At 38.9% G+C, this 21,731-nt stretch overlaps 1 protein-coding gene across 1 annotated transcript; it reads left to right on the top strand.

Moving 5' to 3' along the window:
- The first annotated feature begins 11,239 nt into the window (after nt 1–11,239).
- Nucleotides 11,240–13,666, top strand: LOC110918731 (SNF1-related protein kinase regulatory subunit beta-3). The gene is made up of 3 exons (XM_022163011.2): nt 11,240–11,393; nt 12,824–12,918; nt 13,144–13,666. Exons 2-3 carry the CDS (start codon nt 12,892–12,894, stop codon nt 13,468–13,470), a joined length of 354 nt encoding a protein of 117 aa, XP_022018703.1. The 5' UTR covers nt 11,240–11,393; nt 12,824–12,891; the 3' UTR covers nt 13,471–13,666.
- Nucleotides 13,667–21,731: the final 8,065 nt, after the last annotated feature.

Here is a 21,731-nt window from a genome sequence, read left to right as displayed (position 1 = left end):
TTAAGCATCATCTGTCCAGACCAGGTCAAGACTCCCGACATGACCATCAAGAAATACATCCGTGCTCTTCCTGACTGTGTAGCGGATTTTGTCCTAGCTTCAAAGCCCGCAACGATTGAGGAGACCTACCTGCTCGCCGCTGAGATTAATGACAAGCGGGTGAAGGCTGGTTTCTGGGATAAGCAAGTCAAGCCCCTGCATCAAGTCACCGCCGCATCAACCGACAACACCACCACTCAAGCCTCCAAGTCTTCGAGAAGAAGAAAGAAGAACAAAAGTTGCGCTGCCGCAACCACTGCTGCTCCACTACAGTCTGTACCAGCCCAGCAGCAACAGCCACAGCGTTCAGCGCCAGTGATCAATGCGCCGCCAGCGAAGCGTGCGTACACCGGCCCCCACCCACTCTGTGCTACATGTTCTTATCATCACCCGGTGGGTGTGGCCTGCCGTTACTGTACCCACTGCAACGTTTACGGGCATTTCACTGCGAATTGCCGCTATGGTCCCCGTCAGACGCAAGCTCAGGCTGCTGTTAACCAAGCCCTGCTACCTGCTCCTCAAGCTCCTCAAGCTGCACAGGCCCCGGCAAACAATGTTCGGACCTGCTTTGCATGTGGTGACCCTAACCACTTCGCAAACCGGTGCCCGAACAGGGTGGTGAAACAAGAAGCTCAACAACCCCAGCAACAACAACAACAGCCTCAACAACAAGCCGCTCACGCCAGAACTTTCAACATCAACGCACGCCAGGCTCAAGCTGATAACAACGTGGTCAATGGTACGTTCCTTGTGAATGGTATATATGCATCATGTTTGTTTGATACTGGAGCCGATAACTGCTTTGTGTCATTTGAATTTGAGAAGCTTCTTAGACGTAAGCGCTCTTATCTTTCGACACCCTTCGAAGTAGAAATCGCTACCGGAAGAACCATTGCTGTCAATTCTGTGCTCCGTGATTGTACTCTCGAGCTCAACAATCATATATTCCCGATCAATCTTATCCCGATGCAACTCGGAAGTTTCGATGTCATAGTAGGCATGGACTTTCTTCGTGAAAACCGTGCTGAAGTTGTGTGTTCCGATAAGATGATTCGTTTTGTGCTAGCTAGTGGTGATATTCTATGTGTTTATGGTGAAACTACTGCGAAAGATCTCAAGCTCATGTCCTGTCTTCAAGCTCGCAAATATCTCCGCAAGGAATATCGAGCCTTCTTGGCCAACATTGTTGTAGCAGAGACGGACAAGAAAAGGAAAGTTGAAGTCAAGGATGTTCCTGTTGTCCGAGAATTTCCTCAGGTGTTCCCTGATGATCTTCCTGGATTACCTCCAAGTCGTGATATCGACTTTCGAATCGACCTTATTCCAGGAGCCAACCCAGTGGCCAAGGCTCCATATCGACTCGCTCCATCTGAGATGCGAGAACTCTCAAACCAACTCCAAGAGTTACTTGAAAAAGGCTTCATTCGCCCGAGCACTTCTCCATGGGGCGCACCAGTCCTTTTCGTCAAAAAGAAGGACGGGTCGTTCCGAATGTGCATCGATTACCGGGAATTGAACAAGCTGACCATCAAGAACCGATACCCCTTACCAAGAATCGACGATCTGTTTGACCAATTACAAGGTGCTCAGTGTTTCTCCAAGATTGATCTACGTTCAGGCTACCATCAGTTGCGGATTCAAGAGGAAGACATACCCAAAACCGCTTTTCGAACCCGATACGGTCACTACGAATTTGTTGTCATGCCTTTTGGATTGACCAACGCACCCGCGGTCTTCATGGATCTGATGAATCGCGTGTGTAAACCGTTCTTAGACCGTTTCGTCATTGTATTTATCGACGATGTCCTGATCTATTCCAGATCGAGGGCCGAACATGCGCAGCATTTGCGATTGGTTCTCGAGTTGCTTCAGGGAAACCAACTCTACGCCAAGTTCTCCAAGTGTGAGTTCTGGTTGGAGGAAGTTCAATTTCTGGGTCATATTGTGAATAGTCGGGGTATACACGTTGATCCTGCAAAGGTTGAGGCAGTCAAGGGATGGGTTACGCCAAGGAATCCGTCAGAAGTTCGCTCTTTTCTCGGATTAGCTGGTTACTACCGACGATTCATCGAAGGATTCTCGAAGATTGCTGTACCGCTTACCTCCCTTACTCATAAAGACAAGCCTATCGTGTGGGGAACCGCACAAGAGACTGCTTTCCAAACCCTCAAACACATGCTGTGCCATGCACCAGTTCTTACACTGCCGGACGGAAGCGATGACTTCGTTGTCTATTGTGATGCTTCAAACCTTGGACTTGGCTGTGTTCTCATGCAACGAGACAAGGTTATAGCTTACGCATCTCGACAGCTCAAAATCCACGAGAAGAACTATACGACCCATGACCTCGAGCTAGGCGCAGTTGTCTTTGCCTTAAAGATTTGGCGACACTACCTGTATGGTACAAAGTGTACGATCTTCACCGATCACAAGAGCTTACAACATATCTTTAACCAGAGAGAACTCAATATGCGTCAACGCCGATGGGTAGAACTTCTCAACGATTACGACTGTGAGATCCGTTATCACCCAGGCAAGGCGAATGTAGTTGCAGACGCCCTCAGCAGAAAGAATTACGTGATAGGTGTTCGAAACATCCAGGCTCAGTATAACCTCGAAGCTCTCATCCGCGAAGCACAACACGCATGCTTTAACGAGCGTACGTTGAAGAAAGAACGAATCTATCACGATGGAACTCAACTCGTGAGCAAAGCCAACGGGATATTCTATTATCTGGACCGAATCTGGGTTCCGAGGAGGACAGATTTGCGAAAGATCATCATGAACGAAGCCCACAAATCCCGATATTCCATTCATCCCGGTGCGGACAAAATGTACCAGGACCTTCGCTACAAGTACTGGTGGCCTGGGATGAAAAGGGATATTGCTCTATATGTTGGTAGCTGTTTAACTTGTGCAAGAGTCAAGGCTGAACACCAAAGACCCTCAGGCTTACTCGAACAACCGCCGATACCCGTATGGAAGTGGGAAAGCATAGCTATGGATTTCATAACTAAGCTTCCGGCCACGCCATCAGGTCACGACAGTATTTGGGTTATAGTCGACCGTCTAACCAAATCAGCCCACTTTTTGCCAATACGAGAAGACTACAAGGTGGCCAAGCTAGCCCAAATCTACACCGACGAGATCATTAAGAATCATGGTACGCCTCGAGACATCATTTCTGATCGCGATGCTCGGTTTACATCGAGATTGTGGGAAACTTTTCAAGCAGCTCTTGGTACGACGCTGAATTTGAGTACCGCATTCCACCCGCAAACCGACGGGCAGACTGAAAGAACGATTCGTACTATTGAAGACATGCTCCGTGCGTGTGTTATCGATTTTGGTGGTAGTTGGAACAAACACCTACCGTTAGTCGAATTTTCGTACAATAATAGCTATCACTCCAGCATCGAAATGGCACCTTTCGAAGCCTTGTATGGTAGGAGATGTCGCTCGCCTATTGTATGGCACGAGGTCGGTCATTCACAATTGACTGGGCCCGAGATTCTACAAGAAACGACTGACAAAATCCACCAGATAAGGGAAAACTTGGTAAAGGCACGGGACAGACAAAAGATGTACGCCGATAAACGACGCAGGCCCCGCGAATTTGCAGTTGGCGACTACGTGCTCCTAAAGGTATCACCTTGGAAGGGAGTAGTCCGATTCGGCAAAAGAGGGAAACTTGCGCCTCGATTTGTTGGACCTTTTAAGATTCTGGAAAGGATCGGTAAAGTTGCCTACAAACTCGAATTACCGGAGGAACTCAGCAATGTCCACCCGACTTTCCATATTTCAAACCTTCGAAAATGCGTAGCCAACCACGACGCAATAATACCACTCGACGATCTTCAGGTCAATGAGACGCTACACTTCGTGGAAAAGCCTGTCGAAATCATGGACCGACAGACCAAGCAACTCAGACGCTCTCGCATTCCTATTGTAAAAGTACGATGGGAAGGCAAACGAGGCGCGGAGTTCACTTGGGAACTCGAAAGTGACATGAAGGCCAAGTACCCGCAGTTGTTCAGATAGATCTGAAGCATCAAATTGGTAAAATCACACGGCGATGTACGGTTCTCGGCCAAATTTCGGGACGAAATTCCCTAAAGGAGGGGAGACTGTAACACCCCGTGTTTTCCAAAAGTCAAAGTCAAAGTCAAGTGTTGACTGTTATTGGAATTAAAGATTAATAAAGATTAATTTCATTTTAGTTTCATTTTGATTTTTGTATTATTTGGAGTAAGTGTTGTATAATCAAACTAATCGACCGATAATCGAACTGTGAATCAACGACCGACTGTGAATGGTAGGAAGTAACAATGCAATAAAGCTAGTCAATCAATAATCAAGCTAATCGAATCAATCATCAAACTCAAGTGTGGGGATTTTAGTACTTTTATACGTGTGTGTGTGCCTTATGTGTTACTTGTGCATGTTTACTTTTATGTTAAAGTGTGTGGTGAATCAATCAAATCAATCAAGACTCAAAGGTGAATCAAACTCAATGGAAATCAAACCCGAAATGGTTGTAAGGATGCTTGTATGTTAAACATAGTCTCGACTACTACTAAAAGTAATTTGATTAGGAATTCTATCATTCTCAAATCATCGTCCATCAAACTCGAAATATCAAAAATCGTCGCGAAACACTCAAAACCAGGCAAGCCGATCGAACAGGGCAACCTGATCGAACAGGCTAGCCGATCGAACAGGGCAACCTGATCGAACAGACTAGCCGATCGAACAGACTGTTCGATCGGACAGCTGCTCGATCAGGGATGCTGTTCGATCAGCTGACCCCTTTCCTCTTTTGGAAGCCTATAAATAGGGCTGTCTTTGTCAACCTTTCCACTTTTGGAAAAGCTCTGACCGACCAGCCTCTTCTTCTCACTAAATCTCAGATTTCTCTCAAACCGGTAAGTATTTCGCTCTAATCCTTGTACGTTTTTGTTCATTAATCGATTCTCCATCTTTCTATCTTTCAAAATCTGAATTTCATCCATGAAATCACCAAGATCTAGGTGTTCTTGAGTGATGTCATCATGGTGTTCTTGGTGTTCATCAAGAACTTCATGTTCTTGACTTCATTCAACCATGAATAAGCTAGATCTAACCGATTTCCACATCAATAACTTAAAATCTACCAAAGATCTTAACATTTCACGGTGAAAAAGGATTGGAAGATGGGTTTTCATCTATCTTTCAACTCTTTTACACTCAAAAAGGTGAAAACGAGACTTGAACCGATTTACAAGCCAATCTAAACAAACACATGGTTCAAGATTCGGGTTCTACCGAGAGATATACCGATTCCGGGTTAAACGTTAAACTTGGGTTCCAAACCGTCTCTGACCGAGTTTGGGTGATTCCTGCTCGAGTCAGTAGACTAAGTAGGGACTTCAGCTTCGTGGTTCAACTCGTAGTCAAAATATCTCTAAAACATCAACAATTAACGGGAATAACCAAGTGTTAAGTGGTAGGTTAACCGAATCGAGAAGCTGGCCGAACGGCTAGGCTGTTCGATCGAACAGCCCAACCGAACGACTATGCCAGCCGATCGGCTAGGCTAACCGATCGACTAGCACTTAGTCCCACAAACTCATAAAGTGTAGTATTGACGAGGTACTGTTCGATCGACTACGCCACTCGATTGTAATCATTACTGCTCGAATCATGAGATACTATACTTCAAAACACTTAGACTTTTCGAAACATTGGAATGTCACCCGATCGAGCATGCCAGCCGATCGAGTGACATATTTGAAAACAATGCAATGCTAACCGATCGGTTGGGCTAACCGATCGAACAGCTGTTCGATCGACCAACTTGAAAGGTAGTACAAACCATCATACACAAACACATCCTTCACATCAAAGGAAGAAACAATCCACTTGAAGGAACCAGCCGATCGAGCCAGCCGGCCGATCGAACGGATGTTCGAACGGATTTTCAAACCAATCGAACAGCCCACTCGATCGAACTGCTGTCCGATCGAATGGCCTACTCGATCCAAGTACATTGTTTACTTTTCCGCGTTACTCATCGTTGTGTTATCGAACTATTCAGGCTAACCTATTCTCAGTGCTCCCTTCAATCCACAACCAACCACTGTGAGTATACTCGATCCCTTTTTGCTTTCAGCACTTTTGGGTGTTACATACGTAATCTATCAAATTCACCAACAACACAAACTATTTGAACGCTAACCTACTTGCATGTATTACTTGTCTAAATGATTGCTGTTTATTATGTTTACACGTGGAGTGCTATCTACCTGCTTTAGCAACGTAGTACTATAGTTTGGACTCAGCACCCGTTCACACGGGGGTTGCTAAGGACAATTTCTTGCATGGATTACGGTGGTAATCATGTATTGCGAACTGTCTCGGACAGTCAACTCGAAGTCGTTGGTATCGATGGTCCCATGTTGATAATTTACATGCATCGTTTGCCCTTGTGTACGTGCTTGGTTATGCGTAAACTATTCGAACTCTATATGCTATATCAAACTTGTGTACTCACCTTTACATTATATGTATTGACTTTTATTTTAACGTATGTGACAGGTGTTTAAGCTACTAGCGTGCTAGGGAAGCGAGGCAATAATAAGCTTCTAGGAGCCAGTGACCTTAGGACAGTGTCCACGTACCTGCCCCAGGGCCATAATTATCTGTAGATCTTGTACTGGCACCTGTAGTCAGTGAGATTTACGGATAGCCGTCAAGAGGTCTTAAAACAATATTTAATTCGGTTTGTAATAATTAAGAATTTGAGTTGTCGGAACAGTTCCCATATTGTTTAGTTGATTTCTATGATAACTTGTTATTATTTGGGACACGGTATGGGACGTGTTATATAACTAAATTGTATGATAGTTGTTGTGGAAACTTCTGAACAATCTGTTTCGCTCAGTGCCGCGCCCCGATGATTCCGCCATCGGTTGGGGTGTGACACTTTTGGTGAAGATGTCTGCCACTTGAAGCTTGGTAGGAACAAATTTAGTTATCAATTTGCCAGAGGAGACCAATTCACGCAGAAAATGATAGTCCAAATCAATATGCTTGGCACGCTTGTGCGAGATAGGATTTTGTGTAAGAAATAAAGCACTTTGATTGTCACATAATATAGTAGGTCTGACCGAAGGATGCGCATGTAATTCTTGAAGCAGATGGGTGAGCCAAACAATTTCCGCAACAGTGTTAGCTGTAGCTCTATATTCAGACTCACAACTTGACCGAGCAACAGTGGGTTGCTTTTTAGCACTCCAAGATATTAGATTGCCTCCCAAAAATAGAATAGCCATAGGTGGACCGTCAAGTTTCTAAGCATCTAGCCCAGTCCGCATCAGAGTAGCCCAACAGAGACGTATGCTCGGGTTGACTGTAGTGAAGCCCATACGCAAGAGTGCCCTTTATGTAACGAAGAATGCGTTTTACCGCTTGGAAATGATCAACAGTTGGAGCATGTAAAAATTGGCTGACTTGATTAACAGTATACGAAATGTCAGGTCTTGTGATCGTGAGATACTGAAGTGCTCCTACAATGGACCAGTAGTAAGTGGTATCTGAAAAAGATTCACCTGCAGAGACAAAAGAGACATTCGTGCTTAAAGGTGTTGGAGCAGGTTTTGCATCCAACATTTTGGCACGGGATAGAATATCTAAAGCATATTTTGATTGATTTAAAAAGAGTCCATTAGATGTGTAGGTAACTTCCAATCCAGGGAAGTAGTTGAGTTCTCCCAGATCTTTGATAGCAAATTCATTATGAAGACACGAGATAAAGGATTTGAGAGCGTTAGGATCATTGCCCGTTAGAATGAGATCATCAACATAGACAAGAAGGTACATGACACAAGAATTGCGTTTGAGGATGAACAAGGAAGGATCAGCACGACTGCGCAGAAAACCATTGTTGGTGAGGAAAAGACTTAAACGTTGAAACCAAGCCCGCGGGGCTTGTTTCAAACCGTAGATGGCTTTATTTAATTTGCACACATGATCAGGAAATCGAGAATCAACGAATCCCGGATGTTGTTCCATAAAGACACTTTCGGTGAGATGTCCATGTAAAAAAGCATTGTTGACGTCAAGTTGATGTACGTTCCATTTATTTATGACTGCCAACGAGAGAACTGTTCGCACAGTTGCGGCTTTAACAACCGGACTAAACGTGAGAGAGTAGTCAAGTCCCGGGATTTGACTAAACCCTTGAGCCACAAGTCTGGCTTTGTGTCGCTCAATAGATCCATCTGAATGATATTTGGTTCGAAAGATCCATTTGGAACCAACTATATTTGCTTGTTGTGGTCTAGGGACTAAGGTCCATGTGTTGTTTCGATGAAGCGCGTCTTCCAATTGCATGGCACACACCCATTTAGTGTCTTTTAAAGTAGAGCGATAAGTTTTGGGATCGGAAGTGGCGAAGAGCACATGATGAAGAGGAAGGTTTTGAGTGTGTGCCAATTCGACACGATGACGGGGTTTGAATATGCCTGCTTTAGACCTGGTGGTCATGGGGTGTGATGGTGGAGGAGGGGGCGGGGAAGGTGGCGAGGGTGACGGTGAGGGAGAAGGTGGTGGGGACGGTGGAGGAGAGCTAGCGGGAGTAGTTGTTTCGGAGGTAGATGTGGAGGTGATAGGGGTCGATTGAGGCGGAACTGTTGGTGTGGTTGATGTACTAGTTGGGAAAAAAAATAGGTGTTATGGGATTGGTGCATGATGTAGTGGATGGAATTTGATGAGTAGGCTGAGGTTGGATATGTGAGGTGGGAGATGGTGTTGTGAAGGATGCATCGAGAAAGGTTGTTATTTCAAGTTCATTTATCGGTTTGGCAGTGGAAGTGGCATCATGGGGAAAGTAGGTTTCATCAAAACGTGCATGACGAGTTATATAAGTACGTGAGCTGCAAAGGTCTAAACAATTATACCCTTTGTACTTAAAGCAATAGCTAATAAAAATTCATGGTAAGCTTCTTGGGGCAAGTTTGTTTGGGGCATAATCACGTAAAAAAGGATATACACGACAACCAAATGTACGAAACGAAGCATAATTGGGAGTTTTAGTATATATAAGTTCAAATGGAGATTTACCATTAAGAATGGGTGTAGGAAGGCGGTTGATAATATACACCGCGGAAGAGAATGACTCAACCCAAAAAGATGCTGAAAGTTTAGCATGAAATAACATTGCCAACCCAGTTTCGACAATACGTCGATGTTTACGTTCAACCCGTCCATTTTGTTGAGGGGTATATGGACAAGACATTTGATGAAACGTGCCATTGGATTCAAACAAGGCCCGAGCCTTATGGTTAGTGAACTTGGTTCCGCCATCACTTTGGAACGATTTGATTTTTGTGGCGAATTGTGTTTGAACAAATGGCATAAACACAGATAAAGCATCAACAAATTCTGATTTGGCCCGTAAAGGGTATAACCACGTGAATCGCGAAAAATCGTCTATAAAGGCAACATAATAAGAAAAAATATCATTCGATTTAACCGGTGATGGTCCCCACAAATCACAATGAAATAAATACATAACCTTTTATTTTACTCAAAAAGGTATAAACTGTCATGAAAAAAATAATCTGTCGACTTGCAATTGGCCACTCCAAAGTCGGCAACACGCAAATAATAATAATAATAATAATAATAATAATATTCCTATACTAATAAACAAAAATCTTTTTTGGACACGTGTCACTCTCTTGGTACTTTCTCACCTTATTTTCCTATTTATCTCTCATATTAAATAATAATAATTTAAAAAAAATACTAGATAAGAACAAATATTTAGATAAGGATAAATGTTTTTTTTATTATGAGCATATTAATTAATAAGAATAATGATAATAATTTAAACAGAAAGTTAGATAAGAATATAAACTTTTATTTTTATTATGATCATAGTAAATAATAATAATAATAATAATAATAATAGTAATAATAATAGTAATAATAATTTTAAACAAAAAAATTAGTTAAGAATAAATGTTTGTTTTTCTATAAATAATTATAAACAAAAAATTAGATAAGTATAAACGTTTGTTTTTATTATGAGAAGATATATATACTTTGGAGTTCGGTGATTGAAATTATGGTAAATTAGGAATCAAATGTTCCCGTTTGATATATACTTACTAACTGTATTATTGTGTTTTTTTCCACTAGAATTAAATTATTATTCTAGGTCGGGCATATGCTTCTATCAAATTGTAAGTGTTTTTCGACGCATCGCTATAATAGGAGGCATATGTTTCTAAATTGTAAACTTTAAACCCATCATTTTTAGATATAAAGAACATCACTATAATTGTAAACTTTAAACCCATCATTTGTCGCACATTGCATCAACATGTATAAAGAACACCATTTTTAAATATAACAATTCTATACTTCATTCAAAGAGAATTTATTTCTCGATTTTACGATATAATTCATAAAAATGATGAAATATATAAAAACATGGGGATTGATCTCCACCTTTTTTGTACCGTAAACTCTCTTGAATACAAATTTAAGACGGGTGTTTTACGAATGAAATAAACAAATAAGCATGAAGGTGCATAAAACTAAATAAAATAATTGTATATTATAATTTGAATGTATCATAAAAACGATATTCAACCCCATGTAAATATGTAATACATGTGTTTTTAACCTAATAATAATAAAAAAGCGAAGTAAAATGTTATAATAAGTAAATTATACATCAAAGTTCATTTTTAAAAGATAAATTTTGACGACTGTATGTGTTAACACGTGCAATATAGGAGTTTTTTTAAAGATATATCTTTTTTTATTGTTTATTATATAAAATTAAATTCATGCAAAATAAAAAAGCAAAGTAAATGTTATAATATTAAATAGTACATAAATGTTCATTTTTTAAATGATAAATCTTGATGACTATTTTTGTTAACATATGACATTATATTTTTTTCAGCACGTGCAATATACGAGTTTTTTTTAAAAATATTCTTTTTATTATCTATTATATAAAATTACATTTATGCAACCCGTGTAATACACGGGGTTTTAACCTACTAATATAACAAAAATAATACATAAGAAAAGAAAAACGTGACATTTTACATGATAGGCTGTTATCCTCCTAATCAAACGGGCCATGAGATGTGGGCCTAACGGGGCCCATATTAACCCTGGGTCCATTAAAGGCTTAGCCTCATTCTTTTCCTCTGTATTCGTTCTCTGCTTTTTGCCCCTTTCTTCTTCTCACCGATTTTTAGGGTTCCAACAAATTTCTCAATTACGTAACTTAAATTCCTCTAAATTCAATTATTACTCGAATCCTGATCGAACGTCTATTGCTGCAACAGGTTTGATCCTCTTCATCTCGTTCGATTGTTTTCGTACTCGTTTTTCTTCTTTTTTATCGTTAATTTAATCGATTTTTCAATTATTTGCATTCAGAATTGTTAATAACGATACGTATTCGTTAGATCTTATGTACGATATGAAAATTTTGACATTTAGGAGTGATTGATCGGCTTATAATTGAATCGATTTGACGAATTAGGTCAAAATTTGGAGTTTTGTTTCTGTTATGAAATTTAGACGAATTTTTAGGTTGAGGATTTGTGATGTTTGGTTCAGTTTTTGTATGTCAGTTTTATACATATTGTAAGATATGAAAGTATGATTGCAAATATAATGTTTTGGCTGGTGTGAATAATACTGTAATTGTATAAAGTTGAGTTGTATATAATGACACTCTATGATGGATAGTGAAGTATGAATATATGCCTGCAATGTGTGGATACGTGATTGTGTGAAAGTCACAAATCAATAAAAAAATTTGGTTTAATAAAGTGGTTGTAGGTAAGTGTGTAGGTGTGGTGGAGGCTTGAGTGCTTGACCTAATTTGTGCTTTTGTTGGATGTGTACTTGACTGGAAATTTTGATGTGGATAGTGAGGGTGGTGAGTTTTTGATTGTGACATGAATACAAGTTAACGATTTAGTGATTTACCGTTGGAAAGGTTAGATATATGATCTGAAGGCCAATAGGGGATTTAAGGTGGATAAATACTTAGTGGAAACTTTTAGGTGTTTGAGATTGATAGTCGTGGTTATTCACTTATTTATACGCTCACTTTTAAGCAAGCTTTTGAACCCTATGCCAAATGCTAAATGTCAAACCATAAACTGCTATAAAAGGTTGTTGATTTCGATGGAAGATGTAGTTGTAAGGTCATCAAAACATAACTCTAGTTCAGACGTCACGTTGCCATGCTGTTTGTTAACGTATGTTGTGAAGTAATAGTGTAGTATATCTTTAAGGTGGGAAAGGGAAGATGTGTACCAAAGGGTGGTGCACGACCTGTATGTCAACTACTCAATCGTCAAGTGCACATCCTACTAAAAGAATAAATACTTCATATCTCTGCGAGTAATGTTATCACACAATAATTATGATGCTTACAAGGGTGGATCATGACTACAATATTCCTAACGTATACGCTTCGTTACCTTCTAATATATTGTTTCCAAAGCCATCATATGTGTTTACCCTTTCGCGTTGCATAAAACTTTGAAAGTAAAAACTACTGAACTGCATTTCACAAACATCTTACTATCAGTTTTTAAACAAAAGTAACAGCTGAAGCTTTTTAACTCATGCAAGTTTCCCACCATCTTTCATTGCATAATGGCAAACCATCTAACAAAGTGTATCATGTTAAGTTCTAATCTTGTTTTTTGGCTTGATAACATGTTACTGCAAGATTGAGTTATCTATTGTCTTTCAGGTTAAGCGATTCAGTGGACCCCATTTAATGATTTGGAACTATAATTTAATCTGCATTTCTTCTTCAATATGAACAATTCTCGTGGTCAAGATCAAGTAAGCCTCAACGAAAACATCTTTGCTATTGTATGATTAACAAATGTGGTAGGTTCACCCCATCTACCAATGCACTGGTTGTTTTTCTCCATGATCCAAAATGGGTCAAATCATTGCTAAAATGGCAAGGGGTCAAAGTGGGTCAAATCATTGTAATACCGTTTTTTACGTTTTAATAAAAAATGACAATGACAATTTTTGACCTGTTACATAACCGTGTTGTAGGAAACACCTGTTGTAGCTGGTTTTGAAGTCCCGAGATCACCCGACGCAAGTTACAACAATGTCTACACCGCAAGTGAAGATGACGGGCGGGACCCACCAGTAGTACCTCAACACTTGCAACACACTGTACTGAGCTACCCCACCAACAGGGGCCCTTCTGCTCCTCTACCCGACCCTCAACACGTTGTCCTGAACCATCTCTACATCGAAAACCGTGAGGCTCCACGGTCAGTAGTGGCACTCGGGTTCTCCCATCGGTTTCGGGCCAAATACGTGAACGTTGTTCTCTATAAACCGGTTCAAAGAAGGGGTAGCAGCAGCACTTGACCGGCCGTTTTTGGTAAGGTTATAACAAAACTTGTCCATGTTTTCTTATGGTTGGAAAAGTTGAAGTGATTATTTGAAAAATTTGCGACGGTTTCCATTTGTGTGGACTTGAAATTGTTAACTGGTGTTGATAAAATTTTGCACATCTATGTCTCGTAATGTGTACTGTAAATTGAAAAACTTCCATGCTTAACTATCTTTATATTCGTGTAGTATAAATATAAATTTTGTATGGCAAAAAATGAAGAAAATTTCACCTAGTCTGTATCAAAAAATTTGATAATAAAATAGTAATATGAATTGTTTTTTTGTTTGATGCCATTAGAGTTGAAGTTACATAACCATTGGGTGTCAGCCCAATGGCCACCAGCCCGCATTCTAACCCGGAGGTGGCGGGTTCGAGTCTTGCTCGTTCCCAATGCCTCTACGGTAGCGGATTTACCCCCAGACTCAGGCTTGCTGGGTGGCGGTCTGAGAGGTGGGATCACCTCGGCGGTTGGGAGGACCGTGGAATACACCCCTCCCCCCCCCCCCCCCCCCCTCCCTAGAGTTGAAGTTACATGGCATATTCTTTTTATTAAGTTAAGATTGTAATCGGAAAAGCATATATTGTAAAAGAGTACGATAGATTATCAATGTTGCATTATATTATATTGTTATTATTGTTGTTTGGAATAAGTCATCAGACAATTCAAGGCAATATTTTGTAATTGTCCCCTTAAATATTTTTTAAACGGTGTTGGATATAGGCATTAAGAGAATGTCAACTTTAGAGATGCAACTTTAAATTCGTTAAAAAAGCAATAAGGATCAATATTTTTACAATCTTGCATGTCGCTTCATGAAAACTTATGACTTTGAAGTGGCATCACTCGTACATTTTAGTAAGTTAATAGTAATAGTGTTGCTTAACATCACTCACATGCTTGACCATACGAATCAACCAAAAACATTTATTAATCTTTTGATTTGATAGAACATATTATGCTTGAATCATCTTTGATAAAATACAACTAATTTATGTTGTCTGTGATTTAGATGAAATAGTTTCTTGATGTGTTCGATATTTTTTTAACGGCTAACAGAATCAATCTCGAGCACTCTCGGGACACCCACTAGACCAAATAGCAGTGGCGGATCTAGAGAATCCGCCAAGCCGTAACGTTTTATAAATAAGCCGTAACGAAATCGAAAAAACCTCAAATTTTTCCAAAATTTACACTAATTTTTCCAAATTTTTCCGCGCCAAGCCGTAGCGGGCGTTGCCCCCCGGCATAAGGTAGCTCCACCCCTGCCAAATAGAGTACTTTGAGAGTGACCCGAGTCCACCAACAATTCCGGTGAAACCTCGGTAACCCACCCGTCCGTAGGCACGGCGGTGAAATTACCAGTAAAACTCGTTTGGCTCAAGGATCGAACTCAGGTTTCCTTGTGTCTTCTATCATTTACCGCCGGGTAGGGGTGTTCAAAACTATCCATATCTGAAAATCTGATATTCGAATTCGAAATATTTGGAAAATATCCGAAAAGTTATATTCAGATATCCGAAACTATCTGAAATATCCGGTTCTAAATATCAAAAAATAATTAGAAAATATAAATTAAATAAAAAATTGTATATTTGGATATCCGATTCACTATCCAATCTGATATCCATCCGAAATTTTGGATACGGATTCGGATAGTGAAATCTGGTATCCGAAAATTTCGGATATCCGGTTTTGAACACCCCTACCGCCGGAGAACACCACCGCCGACTCTCATTTCACCGCAAGGGGAGTTAGAATTCAGTGATTAATCACCGCATAAGGGAGATGAGGGAAGAGGAGAGAGGGGTGTATAGTGCGTCCCACTCTCTTCCAACCAGTCATACATTTTTCCTTTATAAAAATGGTTTGGGTGAGCTACTCCTTATGGTTATTGGTTAAGGGTAAGAGGGGAGTTGACATGGTAAGAAATCAGTGGGTATGTGAAGAGTTTACGCTTCTCAAGAGGTGACCACTCTTTACACCCCAATATACACGAATATCTGCTTATATGTATTGTAGTCCATCAGCAAAACGTAATACAACATGAGAAGGTGATACACAGAATCTTTCGATGCGAATTAAACAGGAAAAAAAAAAGAGAAGTTAAAAGTGATATATGATAAGTGTGATATATAACTTTGAGTGTTTAAATAATTAATCTCTAAGCCACGCGTAAGCAATGATTTGACGTTGGAACCTTTACGTTTTAAAGAAGTAAAAGATGTTTTAAAACTAGTTTTGAATCGTGACTATTAGCCTATTAGGGTATTTTTTTCAATGGTGACTATTAGCCTATTAGGATATTTTTTTCAATTATTTCCATGCTCATTATTGGGTGTTAGTTATATGTGACGTCGACGTAATTTATTATTTATTGAGTTTTCTTACTAATTTTTTCTAATATTCTATTAATAATAAATTATTTATGTTAAGATTTATAAGTGAAACAAGTGGAAATTCCTTTGTGCAATACAACAGAAATCTTAGGAATCATATATGTATTACTAGGTTTTTACCCGGATTGTTTCTCGGGCTCGGGAAACTTAGTTATATTAATTACTGTTTGTTAGTAATACGACCATATTATATCAACCATCTCATTCGATTCAACAACAATGTCTTCAAATCACCGGATTAGATCAAGAACCCATATTAAAGGTCAAACAAAAGCACAACAGGACCACATGAATAATACCATTTCCACTTTCACTTCAATGCACTTACATGATAGGGTGATTTGGGATTTTGTAAAAATGTTTGTTTTTGTACTTCTTTACAAAATAAGATGTTGACCAAAATTCAAACAGATGTTGACCAAAAGTTAATCAGATGTTGAGCATAAAAACTGATTCTATAACAACTGACACTACAAACACTGATTATATTCAAACTACTGATACATAAACACTGATTCTACATTCCACTATTGTAATCTAAGGACTGATGTTGAGCATCAGTGCTTTCTTCAAAGGGTGATCAGACCTTGAATGGACAGTGCTTTGATCTTCAACAGTGCTTGGATCTCATCAGTAGTTTGAGCTTTAATCTTTATGCTTCATCATTGCTTTGACTTAACAGTTGTTTACAAGACCAGTACTTAGAGTATAACAGATGTTGGAGCCACTGTCAAGGGGAAAGCTTAGTGTAAACACTGCTTATTGTGGATCTTGTTGTACTGAACCAGTTTTGGCGTTTATCATCTGTTCTTCTGTAGGGTTCAACCTCAACAATCTCCCTCTGGAACAGATGATGTCAAAACCATTCATTATTGAAAATCTTCTGCATCAGTCAGCTTTTGCTGAGCTGTCATCTTCAAGTGCCATTCTCTTGATGGCCTCTTTAAAATACACAGCTTCTTGCTTTTTCTCTTCTGTATCAGTCAGCTTTTGCCTATTTCTTTGGTTTAACATAATGACAGAGGTATCTGATGATGTGAACAGTGGTTCAAAAGTATGGACCTGCTTCTTTGACTTGTCAATGGTTTTGTAATCAGGCTTCTTTGGAAGGCTAGGATCTGTTTCTCTCCTTTTTCTCAGCCTTTCATAAGCTTCATCAGTGTACTGCTTTGTCCATTTTGCTATGGCCTTGGCAGTTCCAACCTTTGCATCAACCAACTCTTGTTTCTTTCTTTTATACTCCAAGGTAAGATCATCAATAGCCTTTTTGTATTTACGCCAGTTTGGTGCTGACCTTTTCATGATTGGATCTCTTTTTGTTCTTTCAATTCTATTGAGTTCTGTCTTGAGAGCAACAAGTGGCCAATCTTGGAATTGTTCTTCCTTGGCAGGGTAGAACTTCTCACTCATAATTAGTGCTAGAATGTCTTTTCTCATATCCTTTTGCAGGCCAACTTCTGGTGGTAAATTTGACATTTCTCTACTCAACTCTCTAGCATAGTCTTCCAGGAGCTTGACTTTGGTGAGTAAAAACTGACAATGACTTGAAACCACATTGTCATTTTCTCCTTGGCATTCAAGTCTAGCTCTTATTTCAGCTTGTCTAGCTTTTAGTTTTAGATATCCATCCATGTTTTTCGGATCTCTAAAACCAAGCAGAGAAGGGAATTTCCTTTTTGAAGGATCATCCACTGTGTAGAACTGCCTTATTTCATTCTTTACTGCATGCAGTTCCAGTGGATAACTGGCAGCTACTGGTGTAGTATCTGCAGAGTCATATCCTTGAAGAGCTATTGGATCTTTGATTGGATTGACCAACTTTGGAGGAATAAAAGATTCAGGTTTGGTGATTTTGTAAGGTACAGATGAAACAGGATCAGGTGCTGGTATGTCATCATCATGCACTTGAAACTTTTTTCTTCTAGTATACACATTTTTAGGAGGAAGTGTTTTTATTTGAGGTTTTGGAGCAAAAGGAATTATGGCTTGGGAATGATTGTTTGAAGTGGTAGGTAATTGACTAACAATTGTTGAAACAACTGGTGTCTCAACCACTGTTGTCACTACAACTGTTGATGTATCAACAGTTGTCTTTTGCTTTAAGGCAGGTGGTGATTTTTGTGATGATGGTTTTGTTTGTGGTGTTTGAGTAGTGATGGTGTGTGTCTGACTGACAGCTGTTGAAAAAACTGGTGTTTCAACCACTGTTGCTATTACCACAGATGATGTGTCAATTGTCGTCTTCTGCCTTTTGGCAGGTGGTATTGGTGGTGGTGAAGTGATTTTTGGTAATGGTGATAAGGCAGTGGATGTAGTGTGTGACACCTGTGTCACTTCAACCATCAAACAAATGCCAAACCAATGAAATATTGTATTTCATACTTGAAATTTGTATAAATATGTGTATCATTTGCACGTATCAATTCTTGTTTGATTTCAAGCTTTAAATCGCTTTCTGGAAGGTTATACGCGCACGGATGCGTAAATATAACCAGTTTAATGCAACGAACACTCCGGAATAGTGAAATAGGCTTAACATACCTTAAATAACCTCCACATAACTTAGAAATAAGTTTTGGATGGTTTGGTGTGTTGAAATCAAGTTTGTTCGATCGCAGGGACTATTTATGTCAAACTGTGAAACTATACCAATTTGTATAGTAACGAACCTTCCGGAACGTGATCATAAGTTAAACATACCCTAAATATCCTTTACATAGCTTAGAAATAGGCTTTGAGGGGTTCGGTATCCTAAAATAAACTTTATTGATCAATAAGGACTAAAAGCGTCAAAAAGTGCACAGGTTTGCATTTTCGCGCATATCTTACGTTATAAATATATCCGGACATCCAAAAATTTATGTAATCATTAAAATATTATATTTTTGTGATTGGCATGATAAAATTCCATTCGTCGCTCAATTTGGATCGTTTTTGCGTTCGTTACGACTTCCGTCGTAATTAACCGAACAACGCAATCGTACGACCAAACGAACCGACATCCGAGATATTTTAGAGCATGTTTTAAGTTCCCTATACTTTAACTTCATTTTAGAGCTTTGAAATGAGGTTAACGGGGCTTAAACGTGTCAAAAATGCATCGAAAACCAAGTTTTGGGCATGCAGGGGCTAAAAGTGTAAATCTGTCAAAGTCTTAGGCCTGGGGCGTAAGCCCAAGCTTAATTCTTACGCGGGGCGCGAGAGCCTATCAGACAGAAACATTGAATCTGGTCTTTTAGCTCGTTTTTTATGGTTTTGATCAATGGTTTTCAATGCTAGGGGCTGGTTTGTGTGGAGAACAAGTCCCCCAATCAGTCCTTAACACTTGTATGGCCTAGATCATTCCCTATTCTCCAAGAAATGATCCTAACGGTCTTGCGAAAACTATAAATAGCCATCCATTTTTCACTTGTTCCTTGCTCATTTCCCTCATTCTCTTCTCTACAATCTGCATTGGGAGCTTTCTCAATCTGATTTGGAAGTTGGTTTTCTTGTAGAAAAGATAGCAAGGACCCGTAGTGAGCATTCTTTCATTCTTTTTATTGTTTTCCTAGTTTGAAAGTCAAATATTGTTTGACTTTCAGTTTGACCAGTCTATGGTCAACGCAAAGTTCGGTTGAACTTTGCAACGTGATTGTAATCACGTTGGTTATAATCCTTAGTGATTATACCCGCTGATTACCACGTTAACTAGGTGTAGTGACGAGTCAAAGTTTCAGTCAAAATGCGTTTTAGCACGCATTTTGCAACGGAACTACTATTAGGTATCAAAACACTTTGTTTTGATACCAAATCAGTAGGTTAAACATGTTTTGACATGTTTAGCTCGTCACTTTTAGTTAGTGCTTGTTTAGAGTCGTAAGTCGAGCGGTCTAAACCACCGCTTAGACTTTCGAACTCGACCCGTTTGGTCGATCATTAGGATCCGACCAAGCATGGTTAGTGACCATAGTTGCATAGGGAATAACCTTCCGAGGTTATACCTTATGGTCACCGAGTTTAAGTAGTTGTATGATAGGTGGATTATATGCCTTAGGTAAATTACCAAAATGCCCTTTTCATACATAATTGGACTTTAAGCATATGTAACCTAACTTTTGTCACCTAAACTGATTATGCAACTTATTTAAACATCTTTAGGCATATAATACTTGTCATAGGACTAGTTAGACGTCTCGAACGCGTTTTACGCGAACGACGCGTTAAGGTAGCGTAAGCTACCTAAACGGGTCATAACGGGTCAAAAGCGCTTAGGTTAGGTTTGAATTTAGGATGTAGGCTTTGTTAAACCATATCACATGAGTTCCAACACCCATTTGGTTTACAAGACCTCATTCTATCCGATCTCCCGATTTAGGTCCAGTTATTTACATAGTTACCTATATAGGGTGCCGTTTGATTCCCTGATCCCTCTAGCTTTGCTTGGTTGTTGTTCAAGACTTCTAGGAACCCTAAAGTGAGTACATAGTCCCCTCTTTTACTGTTTTCAACTGTTTTGGGGTGAAACATGTGTACCTACCTGTTATTTTCATGATTTCAAAGTATAATTGATTATACATGTTAGTATTTATCTTTTGACAAACTCAATGATTATTTATGGCCTAAACACTGATTTTTCAAAGATTATAAAATAAATTGTTGGAATAGTACTTATTTTTGTTCACCAGACCGGTTGGTAGTATGATATAGCGCTATAGGATTTGACACCCCATTCCTGTTGTCATGGAATGTCTGAAACCAATTTATTTCTCCATCCAAATAGGAATTGCCTTTGTGGTATTTCTATAGTCTCAAAGGTGTATTTTGATGCACTAGGTCTGAATGAATTCTTAAATCACATTATTTTTGTATATTAAGTTATACTCCCAAAAGTATAGTTTGATATGCTCTCATATGTGATATTGTACAAAACCAACAAATATTTTATTTATCAAATCCAAAGCATAATTTGATATGTTATTTATAAAACCCAAAGCATATTTTGATATGTTATTTGTAAAACCAAAACATAGTTTAATATGTTATTTTCATAACCAAAGCATAATTTAAATACGTTATTTATAAATCCAAAGTATACTTTTGATATACTACTGAAAACTTATTTATTTCAACAACTAAAGTATATTTAATATACTATTTACTTAATGACTGGTTTTTGGTTAGTGTTTAGATAACGGGACGGGTGTAATGTGATGAAAACATGGTAGATACGCCGCTGGTACTTCTTATATATAAGTGTTTTCATCGCATTACATATCGTGGCGTTATTTAGTACACTTGGGTTAACGGTTTTGGAACTGAAATATATTTTAATATATTACTTATTCGACTTTCTTAAACCAAAGTATATTTTTTTATATATACTATGAATCTTTTTATCAAAATATTGTTTTTCAAACAATATATTTTTATACAAACTTATACTACCTACTTATTTAATTTCCTACGTATTATTATTTCATATCATCTGATTTCTTATAAATGATTTATAATAGAAAACCTTTTACAAGGATCATGACTACTTTTATTAAAACTCTTTCTTTAAACCCATAAGTCATGAATCCTAAATACAACAAAACCTATGTATCTCACAGGCATTTTTATGCTGACGTACCTATTTTTACACATGTTTCAGGTGCTGCTTTGTGATGATTGATGATATATGCTACACTTAGGATGGACTCGTGCCTTAGCGACTTTAAAACTTGAAAGATACTAGTTGTACTTATTTGATTGTATTAAAACAATGAGTTCACTTATTCAATAAAACAAAATTATTTATTCCATGGTTATAAAACAATGATTCTGTTACAACACTCCCCGACGTTTCCGCCAC

The sequence above is a fragment of the Helianthus annuus genome, chromosome 16, assembly GCF_002127325.2.
Source record: "Helianthus annuus cultivar XRQ/B chromosome 16, HanXRQr2.0-SUNRISE, whole genome shotgun sequence".
Lineage (NCBI taxonomy): Eukaryota > Viridiplantae > Streptophyta > Magnoliopsida > Asterales > Asteraceae > Helianthus > Helianthus annuus.
Note: the sequence above shows the minus strand (reverse complement) of the source record. Positions and strands in the feature narration are given on the sequence as shown.

Bases quoted from the DNA above. Each gene is read 5' to 3' on its own strand.
- LOC110918731 (XM_022163011.2), top strand. From the start codon at position 12,892: ATGAACAATTCTCGTGGTCAAGATCAA. The intron at 12,919-13,143 runs GTAAGCCTCAAC...ACCGTGTTGTAG, and splicing joins ATTCTCGTGGTCAAGATCAA to GAAACACCTGTTGTAGCTGG.